General features: G+C 52.5%; 1 protein-coding gene across 4 annotated transcripts in view; it reads left to right on the top strand.

The window, feature by feature from the left end:
* Positions 1–11,638, top strand: part of LOC140386569 (uncharacterized) — a 38,381-nt gene extending 26,743 nt beyond the window's left edge. For 3 of the 4 annotated variants that reach the window (XM_072469002.1, XM_072469000.1, XM_072468999.1), the window contains exons 6-8: positions 5,291–5,320; positions 5,411–5,454; positions 10,162–11,638. In XM_072469002.1, the coding sequence (XP_072325103.1) occupies positions 5,291–5,320; positions 5,411–5,454; positions 10,162–10,171 (84 nt within the window). In that variant the 3' untranslated portion in view covers positions 10,172–11,638. Of the gene's footprint in view, positions 1–5,290; positions 5,321–5,410; positions 5,455–9,888; positions 10,058–10,161 lie in introns of those variants that run through there. The other variant, XM_072469001.1, reaches the window with a different exon arrangement.
* Positions 11,639–12,022: the final 384 nt, after the last annotated feature.

Genomic DNA, 12,022 nt, shown 5'->3' with positions numbered 1-12,022 from the left:
ACCTTCCACATCTGTCCTCTACCCCAAAGAACCTACTCCACCTCGCCCCTGTCAAGTGCGCTCTGTGGACCACCTTAAATTGTATCAGGCTGAGCCTGGCACACGAGGAGGAGGAATGAACCCTACCTAGGGCATCAGCCCACAGACCTTCCTCGATCTCCTCCCCCAGCTCCTCCTCCCATTTACCCTTCAACTCTTCTACCAGCGCTTCCCCCTCGTCTTTCAACTCCTGGTGTATTTCCGACACCTTGCCCTCCCCGACGCATACACCTGAGATCACCCTATCTTGAACTTCTTGTGCCGGGAGCAACGGAAATTCCCTCACCTGTCGCCTCACAAAAGCCCTCACCTGCATATATCTAAAGGCATTTCCTGGGGGTAACTCGAACTTCTCCTCCAGTGCCCCTAGGCTCGCAAACGTCCCGTCGATGAACAGGTCCCCCATTCTTCCAATCCCAGCCCGATGCCAGCTTTGGAACCCCCCGTCCATCTTCCCCGGGACAAACCGGTGGTTACCCCTGATCGGGGACCACACCGATTCTCCCATTTCACCCCGGTGCTGTCTCCACTGGCCCCAGATCCTTAGCGTTGCCACCACCACCGGGCTCGTGGTATACTTTGTCGGCGAGAGCGGCAGCGGTGCCGTCACCAATGCCCCCAGGCTCGTTCCTTTACAGGACGCCATCTCCATCCTCTTCCATGCCGCCCCCTCTCCCTCCATAACCCACTTGCGGATCATCGCCACATTTGCTGCCCAGTAGTAGCTCCCCAGGTTTGGCAGCGCCAACCCTCCTCAGTCCCTACTGCATTCCAGGAACCCTCTCCTTACTCTCGGGGTCTTATTCGCCCACACAAACCCCATAATACTCCTGCCTACTCTCTTAAAAAAGGCCTTAGTGATCACGATGGGAAGGCACTGAAACACAAACAGAAACCTCGGAAGGTCCACCATTTTGACCGACTGCACTCTACCCGCCAGCGAGAGCAGTAACATGTCCCATCTTTTGAAATCCTCCTCCATTTGCTCCACCAACCTCGTCAGATTCAGTTTATGTAGGGTCCCCCAACTCCTGGCTATCTGGATCCCCAGATACCGAAAGCTCCCCTCTGCCCTCCTCAGCGGTAGGTCCCCTATCCCTCTTTCTTGGTCCCCCGCCTGTAATACAAAGAGCTCACTCTTCCCTACATTGAGCTTATAGCCCGAAAAAACCCCAAACTCCCTTAGAATCTGCATGACTTCCACCATCCCCTCCATTGGATCCGCCACGTACAGCAACAGGTCATCCGCATATAGCGACACCCGATGCTCTTCTCCCCCTCGGACCACCCCCCTCCATTTATTAGACTCCCTCAATGACATGGACAATGGTTCGATCGCCAATGCGAACAACAGGGGGGACAGGGGGCACCCCTGCCTCGTCCCTCGGTACAGTCGAAAGTACTCCGACCTCCGCCGGTTCATCACTACACTCGCCATCGGGGCTCTGTAAACGAGCTTAACCCAATTGATAAACCCTACCCCGATCCCAAACCTACGCAGCACCTCCCAGAGGTACTCCCACTCTACTCGGTCAAAGGCCTTCTCCGCGTTCATAGCTGCCACTATCTCCGCCTCTCCCTCCTCCGATGGCATCATTATCACGTTTAAGAGCCGCCGCACATTGGTGTTTAGTTGCCTGCCCTTTACAAATCCCGTCTGGTCCTCGTGGATTACCCCCGGGACATAGTCCTCGATCCTCGTGGCCAGCACTTTTGCCAGCAACTTTGCATCCACATTGAGGAGCGAGATCGGCCTGTACGATCCACATTGCAGTGGGTCCTTGTCCCGCTTTAGGATCAAAGAAATTGTCGCTTCCGACATTGTCGGGGGCAGTGTCCCCTCCTCTCTTGCCTCATTAAAGGTCCTCACCAATAGCGGGGCCAACAGGTCTGCGTACTTCCTGTAGAACACCACCGGGAATCCGTCCGGTCCCAGGGCCTTCCCCGCCTGCATGCTCCCCAAACCCTTGCTCAGCTCCTCCAACCCAATTGGTGCCCCCAAACTAGCCACCTCTTGCTCCTCCACCCTCGGGAATCTCAGCTGATCTAGGAATCGTCTCATCCCCTCTTCCCCTGCTGGGGGCTGGAATCTGTACAGCTCTTCATAAAAGGCCTTGAATACCTCGTTTATTTTCGTTGCACTCCGAACCGTGGCTCCCCTTCCATCTTTGACTCCCCCTATTTCCCTCGCTGCCATCCTCTTACGGAGCTGGTGTGTCAGCATCCGACTAGCCTTTTCCCCATACTCGTAGGTCGCCCCCTGCGCTTTCCTCCACTGTGCCTCCGCCTTCCCTGTGGTCAACAGGTCAAACTCCGTCTGGAGCTGTCGTCTTTCCCCAAGTAATCTTTCCTCCGGGGCCTCTGCGTATCTCCTGTCCACTCTCAAAATCTCCCCCACTAACCTCTCCCTTTCCATACCCACTGTCTTCTCCCTATGAGCCCTAATTGAAATTAACTCTCCCCTGATCACTGCCTTCAACGCCTCCCATACCACCCCCACCCGCACCTCCCCGTTGTCGTCGGCCTCCAAGTACCTTTCGATACATCCCCCTCACCTTCCCACACACCACCTCGTCCGCCAGCAGTCCCACATCCAGCCGCCACAACGGGCGTTGGTCCCTCTCCTCTCCCAGCTCCAGTTCCACCCAGTGCGGGGCATGGTCCGAAACGGCTATAGCCGAATACTCCGTCCCCTCCACCCTCTGGATGAGCGCCCTACTCAGAACAAAGAAATCTATCCGGGAGTAGGCTTTGTGTACATGGGAGAAGAAAGAAAATTGCCTGGCCTGCGGCCTTGCAAGCCGCCATGGGTCCACTCCCGCCCCCCCCCCCCCCCCCCCGCCCCCCCCCATCTGATCCATAAACCCCCTAAGTACCTTGGCCGCCGCCGGCCTCTTTCCAGTCCTTGATTTGGAGTGGTCCAGTGCTGGATCCAACACTGTAATGCCACCCCTCTATTCTTCGCGTCCAGTCCCGAATGGAATACCTGTCCTACCCATCCCTTTCTTAACCTGACCTGGTCCGCCACCTTCCGATGTGTCTCTTGGAGCATGGCCACGTCCGCCTTCAGTCCCTTTAAGTGCGCGAACGCTCGGGCCCTCTTCACCGGCCCATTCAGGCCCCTCACATTCCACGTTATCAGCCGGATTGGAGGGACTCTCTTCCCCCCCCCCCCCCCCACGCCCCGCCGACTAGCCATCTCCTTTTCTGGGCCAGTCCCGTGTCCACGTCACCCTCCAGTCCCCCAGAGGGGGGACCCCCGTCCCGACCACCTCTTCTGTGTCCCATTCCCTTTCGGCCAGCACCCCCCCCCGCCCCCCCCCCCCCCCCCCCGCTAGACCCCTGTCTAGCTTTTTTGCTCCCCCCATGTCACTCCCGTAAGTCAGCTGCCGCCTGCTGGCCTCGGCTTCCCCCGCCGTCCCATTGACCTCCCCGCGTGGGAGTCTCCCAATCCATATGCATTCCTTCGTTCCCCTTCCCGCCTTTCTTCCCGCGCGCGGGAAAAAAACCCGCGCTTTCCAAAGCCCGCTCCGCCCCCTCTGGCGCAGCTCCTGTCGCGGCCTTGTCTCTCTCCCCCAGCCCATGTAACATTTCCTGCGCGTGATTGACCCCCTATATACAACAACCATCGCACATCAAACCCCAAAACATCCCCCCCACCCTCACAAACCCTCAGTTAGAGTCCAACTTTTCGGCTTGTACAAAGGTCCACGCCTCTTCAGGCGTTTCGAAGTAATAGTGTTGGCCCTTGTATGTGACCCACAGTCGCGCTGGCTGCAGCATTCCGAATTTTACTTCTTTCCGGTACAACGCCGCTTTGGCCCGGTTGAAACCCGCTCCCCGCTTTGCAACCTCCGTGCTCCAGTCCGGGTATATTCGGATCTCTGCATTGTCCCACTTACTGCTCCGCTCCTTCTTGACCCATCTCAGGACCCACTCTCTGTCTGTGAACCGGTGGAACCTCACCACCATCGCCCTTGGCGGCTAATTTGCCTGGAGCTTCTTCGCCAGCACCCGATGTGCCCCGTCCAACTCCAGCGGCCTCGAAGGGGCCTTCGTGCCCATCATCGCCTCGAGCATCGTGCTCGCGTACGCCCCGGCATCAGCCCCCTCCACTCCCTCAGGGAGACCCAGGATTCGCAGATTCTTTCTCCTCGAGCTGTTCTCCAGGTCTTCGAGTCTTCCCGCCCACCTCTTGTGTAGCGCCTCGTTCTGCTCCGCTCTCACCGCCAGGCCCATGAGCTCGCCCTCGTTCTGACTGACTCTTTTCTGTACCTCCTGGATCTTAGCTTCGTGGGCCTTCTGCGTGATCCTGAGTCCTTCAATTGCCGAAAGCATAGGCGCCAACATCTCTTTGCGCATCTCCTTGCGCTGCTCCTCGAAGCAGCGCTTGATGAACTCCTGCAGCTCCCCTTTGCCCCTGGCCACCGCCATTTTGTTTTCTTTCCCTCGCTTCTCCCGTTGCTCCACTGCCGCTCCTTTGGCCGTTACACTTCTGGTCCGTTTCATAGAAGTTGGCAGTGTTTGCTTCACCAGTCTGCCCCAAAAAGTCTATGGAAACTCCTGAAAAAGGTCTGAGAGTTGGCTCCAGATGGGAGCTGCCGAATGCGCGACCTACTCCTCCATGGCCGCCACCAGGAGCCTCGTCCCTGCTTCTTCAATGGCCCTGGTAGATCTTTTCACAGTTGTTCCCTCTGCTGCTAGAATTCACCTTTGATAGAGTCAAGCCAGATTGCATCTTTAAGCTTGCCCTTCCCCCGCCTGCATGCTGGAAGAGGCCCTCGTCTACTGCTGCAGCTCAAGCCAAATCTTTCACTGTTTCTGCCGGGTCTGGTAGCCAAAAGACATAATATTCCTGGCGGACACTGTCAGCGGAATGCTGCAGCCTTCCTCCCACACCGGGAAATGTCAAACAAATGCCGTGGGGGCCCTGTAAAAGAGCCCAAAAGTCCGTTCCAAGTGGGAGCTGCCGAATATGCGACCTAGCTCTGCATAGCCGCACCCGGAAGTCCGCAAAATCCCTATTACAGCAAGAGGTGTCAACCAACCCTAAATGCAAAATACTGACCGTATCCATCAGCTCGGTATATCTGGATGTTAATGTAAAACTGTTGATTATGAATAGAGACCTCAGATATGTGCATTGTTACTGCAGCTATGAATGTTTCTGCCTGCTTTGCCCCTCACTCTTTACATGGTTCTAGAACAACTCTCTGGCCTTTCCTCTAACCATGCTGACATTGTGTTGCAGGATAACCCAGCGTCAGACTCAGCTTACATGGTGAGTGTCCCACCGAGAAACACAAACTTATTTTACGCAATTTAATCACAGTTGTAAGCCTCAAATATTGTTTTGTCTTCTATCCTAAAGAGCCTGAATTTGAACGAGCAGTCCTTATACAGCCAGCTTCACTGGTAAGATTCATTTTTTTTTTTGATAAACATTTTATTGAGGTATTGTTTGGTATTATAACAACAACACAATGTACATGAAACTATAAACATAGTGCAAAAGCCGTCTCCCTCCCTTACAGGTCCCACTTTTATTAACCCCCTACTCTAAGCTAAACTAACCCCCCCCCCACTTCTGCTGACGATTAATTTTCTGCGAAGAAGTCGACGAATGGTTGTCACCTCCGGGCGAACCTTAACAGTGACCCTCTCAAGGCGAACTTGATTTTCTCCAAACAGAGAAAGCTAACCATGTCCGATAGCCAGGTCTCCGACTTCAGGGGCTTTGAGTCCCTCCTAGCTAATAGTATCCGTCTCTGGGCTACCAGGGAAGCAAAGGCCAGAACGTCTGCCTCTTTCTCCTCCTGGATTCCCGGGTCTTCCTACACCCCGAAAATCGCCACCTCTGGACTCAGCGCCACCCTTGTTTTTAACACCGTGGACATGACATCTGCAAACCCCTGCCAAAATCCCCTAAGCTTCGGACATGCCCAGAACATGTGGACATGGTTCGCTGTTCCTCCCGCACATTTTGCACACTTGTTTTCCACCCCAAAGAATCTGCTCATCCAGGCCACTGTCATGTGAGCCCGATGAACGACCTTCAGGCTGAGCCTAGCACATGTTGCGGATGCGTTGACTCTACTCAACGCGTCCGCCCATAGACCATCCTCTATCTCTCCTCCCAGCTCCTCCTCCCAATTGCGCTTCAGCTCCTCGGTCTGCGTCTCCTCTGACCCCATATGTTCCTTGTAAATGTCCGAGACGCTCCGTGCTCCTACCCACCCTCTGGAAACTACCCTGTCCTGAATCTCCCTTAGTGGTAGGAGCGGGAAGGTTGACACCTGTTTATGTAGGGAGTCCCGCACCTGCAAATACCTGAATTTGTTTCGCCTCGCCAACCCAAACTTCTCCTCCAGTGCCCTCATACTCTACACTATTACAACACCTTGGGCAAGTGCGTGGTTAATTCCAGCTCCACAGACTCTGGAATCACATCTTAAATGAATTAACCAACAGTTCATATATTTTCAGTCAATGATTCCTCTCGTAGATAACACCTTATCAGACTGCGTGACATTACTCGCTGGGCTGGCCGTACTCGCCCTGTGGGCCTCGCATTGTTCGTCCAGGCCTTCCCTTAATCTCGGACAGTTCAAAATGGCCGCTGTCTACTTTCTCTTTTTTGCCATCTCCACGTGCGACCTGTTGTAACCACCACTCTACCCTCCCTCCTTTACCCCACCCCCTGCTTCCCCCTGGCCCCTCTACCCATGCGTTACCCCCTCATTGCCCCCCCCACCTTTGGCTCAACCCCTCCCCCCTCTGACCCTCCCATTATCGTCCCTCTTGCTCTTTTTTTCCCCTGTATACCTGTGTTTCACCCCCCTCCTGCCAACCGCTCCTTCCCTCCCGGGAGGTGCATCACGACCACCTCCTTCGCTGTATCTCCATACACCTGTCTGTTTAATAGTGTGGCGGCTCCCCTGAATGATCAAGTACCCCAGTTTATTCCCATCTATTTCTCTTCCCGTTTCCCCCCCCCCCCCCCCCCACCCACCCACCTCCACATGTAGTTGCACCTGTCCCTCTTGAGTACCTAAAGCCCACATCACGATCATTGCCTTCTACTTCTATTGCTGTTTTAGCAGTTTGTTTTTCTGTACGCAATTGTTGGCCTTTTCCGGGATGTCGAAGTAGTATTCCTTGCCCTGATAGGTGACCCATAGCTTGGTGGGTTAGAGCATGCCAAACCGCACCTTGCCTTTCTACAGCCTGGATTTGGCGCCATTGAATTTACCCGACATTTGGGACGAATTGTACCAATCTCTTGGTACAAGCGGATGGGCTGTCCTTCCCACTTGCACACTTCCGCGCTTTTCACCCAGCTCAGAATCCGCTGATAATCCTGGTACTTGTGGAGCCTCACAATCATTGCCCGCAGTGGTTCCCCAGCCTTGGGCCATTGCCAAAGCGGCCTGTGGGCATGGTCTACCTCCGGGGGTGGGGAGTGGGGGGGGGGGGGTGGGGGTGGAGCGAGGGGGGGGCTTAATGAAGTCCACCTCACCAACTAGCTTCATGAGCATCGCTGCAACATACTCCGAGCAGGTTCCTCCCCTCCGTGCCCTCCGGCAGCCCCACGATCCGCAACTTTTGTTGACATGATCTGTTTTACCTGGTCGTTTACTTTTTCCCTCAGCCTTTTCTGAGTCCTGAGCAGCCTTGTCATCTCAGTTTTGAGTGCCGCAATGCGATGACCCGATCTGTGGTGGCGTTCTTAAGGTCTCGCATTGTTAGCTCTTGGGCCTCCAGCCTCCGTTCCATTTCGTCCATAGCGTCCTTCATGAGGACCATCGTGGCCTCCACTGCTTGTGCAACCACTCGGCTCGTGGCCACCACTGCAAGTCAAATTGAAGTCCACTGCATTGGCTGGTGTCAAAGAAGACCCAGGCAACATGCCTCAATTACTACTGTCCGGTGGCCCTGACTTCAGTCGTAATGAAGTGCATCGATAGGTTGGTCATGAAGCGCATCAACTCCATACTCCCAGAACGCCTTGATCCACTGCAATTCGCATACCGTCGCAACCGGTCCACAACAGACGCCATCTCCCTGGCCCTACACTCATCCCCAGAGCATCTCGACAACAAAGACACCGACATTAGACTCCTATTTATTGACTACAGCTCCTCCTTCAACACCATAATCCCAGCCAAGCTCACATCAAAGTTCCAATACCTAAGACTTGGCTCTTCACTCTGCAACTGGAACCTCAACTTTCTGACCCACAGACCAGAATTAGTAAGAATAAATAACAACACCTCCTCCACAATAGTCCTCAATACCGGGGCTCGCAAGGCTGCATACTTAGTCCTCTACTAAACTCCCTGTACACACACGACTGTGTGGCAAAATTTGGTTCCAACTCCATCCACAAGTTTGCTGATGACATGACAGTAGTGGATCGGTTCTCGAAGAACAACGAGTCAGCATACAGGAGGGAGATAGAGAACCTAGTGGAGTGGTGCAGTGACAACAATCTGTCCCTCAATGCCAGCAAAACTGAAGAGCTGGTCATTGACTTCAGGAAGCAAAGTGCTGTACACGCCCCTGTCAGCATCAACAGGGCCAAGGTGGAGTTGGTTAACAGCTTCAAATTCCTAGGGGTGCACATCTCCAAAAATCTGTCCTGGTCCACCCACGTCGGCGCTACCATCAAGAAAGCACAACGCGCCCATACTTCAGGAAACTAAGGAAATTCGGCATGTCCACATTAACTCTTACCAACTTTTACAGATGCACCATAGAAAGCATCCTATCGGGCTGCATCACAGCCTGGTATGGCAACTAATCGGCCCAGGACCGCAAGAAACTTCAGAGAGTCGTGAACACAGCCCAGTCCATCACACAAACCTGTCTCCCATCCATTGACTCCATCTACATCTCCCGCTGCCTGGGGAAAGCGGGCAGCGTAATCAAAGACCCCTCCCACCCGGCTTACTCACATTTCCAACTTCTTCTATCAGGCAGGAGATACAAAAGTCTGAGAACACGCATGAACAGACTCAAAAACAGCTTCTTCCCCACTGTTACCTGACTCCTAAACGACCCTCTTATGGACTGACCTGATTAATACTACACCCTGTATGCTTCATCCGATGCCGGTGTCTATGTATTTACATTCTGTACCTTGTGTTGCCCTATTATGTATTTTCTTTTTATTTTCATGTAGCGAATGATCTATTTGAGCTGCACGCAGAAAAGATACTTTTCACTGTACCTCCGTACACGTGACAATAAACAAATCCTCTCGAATACTGGCCTCTTGAGCTTCCCCTCAATGGCCATTGCTCCACCATTGGCGACCATGCCTTCAGCTGCCTCGGGGGCCCCTTACGTCTGGAATTCTCTCCCTATCCCTCTCTGTCTCTCTCTCTCTCTCTCTCTCTCTGTCTCTCTCTCTCTCTCTCTCTCTCTGTGCTTTCAGGCACTCCTTCAAATCAACTCCTTTTACCAGGTTTCTGGTCCACTGCCCCTAATGTCTCCTAATGTGTCTCTGGGTGAAGTTTCTTTTGGATAATCTCTCTCGTTAAGGGCCATTCGATTGTTTGATAACATTAAAGATGTTAAATAAATGCAACACTAGGTTAAAGTCCAACAGGTTTGTTTCGATGTCACTAGCTTTCGGAGCGCTGCTCCTTCCTCATTCACCTGAGGAAGGAGCAGCGCTCCGAAAGCTAGTGACATCGAAACAAACCTGTTGGACTTTAACCTGGTGTTGTAAGACTTCGTACTGTGCTCACCCCAGTCCAACGCCGGCATCTCCACATCATAAATAAATGCAAGTTATTGCTGCGATGTCCCCCAATCTTACCCAGTCAATGATTTCTTTCCTAGATAACACCTCATCAGATTGAGTGACATTACTTGCTCAATAGTGGGGTTGAGTCGAAATCCCCCAACCTTTCTCTGTGTCAGAAGCCTGGCATCTTCCAACCCAAAGCCGGGAACAGTTCTGTCTGTGTGATGTTTTACCACAACTAGGCTGCCAATCATTGCTAATGTTGTGTTCAGGGTGATGCAAACCTCTGACACTGTGAATATATTGAACATTGTAAAGTAAATGGGAGAGATACAGGCAGCAGTTTCCTTTTCTTTTTGTGTTTCCAGCACCCGGTGAACTTTGCGCCTTTTTCTACGAACACAAAGATTTCCGGGAAAGCGACTCCCTGGTACATTCCTCAGGAGAGTGCCTTGACCAATCAGAGTCAACATGCCTGGTTTGAATTTGGAAGAAATGCTGGACAGTTAATTGGGCCATGCTGCATTCTCCATGGTGATGGCTCCACCAATTCCACTTACCAACCAATCATCACTCTCTTATGCGGTACAAATTGTTGTTCCCCCATTGCAGCCGTAATTTTGCGTGAACTATGCTGATGAGTGCAAGATTACATTTTTTTAAATATATTTTATTACAAATGTGTATCAAAATGATTACAGCACTTACACATCCTGGGAAACATTCTTCCCAACGTCAACTATAGAGTTTGTACAATGTTTTCCCCTTTTTCACCCCCCCCCCCCACCAGACAAACAACTCCTTAAACACAGTCACAAACATCCCCCACCTTGTCTCAAACCCCTCTGCTGAGCCCCTTAGCTCAGACTTTCACTTTTCCAGCCGCAGGAAGTCGTACAGGTCACCGAACCCAGCCGCTATCCCCGGTGGCAGTGCCAACCGCCACTCCAGTAAGATTCGTCACCGTGCAATCAGAGAGGTGAAGGCCAAGACATCGGCCTTCCTCCTCTCTATGAGCTCCGGCTTCTCAAAACCCCAAATATCCCCATCAAAGGGTCAGGGTCCACCTCCTCCCCCACTTTCATTGCTGAGACGGCGAACGCGCCCGGCCAAAATCTCTCCAAATTTTCACAACCCCAGCAACTTTTCACAACCCCAAAACATGTGCGCGTGAGTCGCTGGCTTCCGCCCGCACCTCTCACACTCATCTGCCACCCCCTGGAAGAGCCCACTCATTCCTGCCCGATTCATATGTACCCTGTGTACAACCTTAAACTGTATCAGGCTCATCTTTGCACATCAGGAGGTCCCGTTTACCCTGCGCAATGCCTCACTCCATACTCTCCAATTGACCTCCCCTTCCCATTCCCCCTTAATCTTCACCACTCGCTCGCCTATCTGCTCTCCCAGCCACCTGTATATATCTCCAATTCTGGTGGCACTCATCCTTAATAAAAGCCATCAACTGCTCCATCTGGGGCTTTCCAACTTGCACCAGCCCTTTCCTTCCAACGTTCTTCCACTGGCTGCTGCTGCGTTTCCTCCAATTCCTTGGCCATCCCGGGTTTCTGCCTGGTTTGGTAACCAGCGGACATGCCACTCCTGGGGGGAAACTACTCCTCCAACCTTCAACTCCACCTTTTTGTTGAAATTACACTCAATATCGGGTAAAAAGAACTCTTTCCTGTTCCTTCGAGCAGGAGCTGCCCTGTGTGCAACCACTCATACCATGGCCGCCACCGTAAGTCGCAAGATGAAATGTTTTGAAGTCATATCTATTTTTCATTCATATTCAAATTCTGTACTTGCAAAGGACTATTTACATTAAAAATGCTGCACCTTAAACTGTGGAAATATATAATTAATAAGTATTCAGTAATATATCAACTGCTTGGAAACATGAAGGAGGAGCATGTTTCCTGTGGTCCAGTGAGTAGCAGGTCTGCCTTGAGAAACACAAGGTTGTTGGTTCAAATCCCACGACCGGGCTTGAGCTCAGGAAGTGAAGGCAGACAATCCGATGCTGAACCCAATGAACATGTTTGAAGTTGACATATCTCAGGTGAGGTCTTCAACTGGCCTCAACATCCTGTGTGGATAGTTGTGAATAATCCTGAGCTACTGTCTCAAAGGAAGGCAGCACCATTCGTCCCCTGATGTCCTGACCCAATATCTGTTGCTATCCCAGAAACTTATCACTATTAGAATGCATTCTTTCTGGTTGTACCA

Source organism: Scyliorhinus torazame, chromosome 12, assembly GCF_047496885.1.
Source record: "Scyliorhinus torazame isolate Kashiwa2021f chromosome 12, sScyTor2.1, whole genome shotgun sequence".
In the NCBI taxonomy this organism is placed as follows: Eukaryota; Metazoa; Chordata; class Chondrichthyes; order Carcharhiniformes; family Scyliorhinidae; genus Scyliorhinus; species Scyliorhinus torazame.
This window is presented reverse-complemented; position numbering and strand designations above follow the sequence as displayed.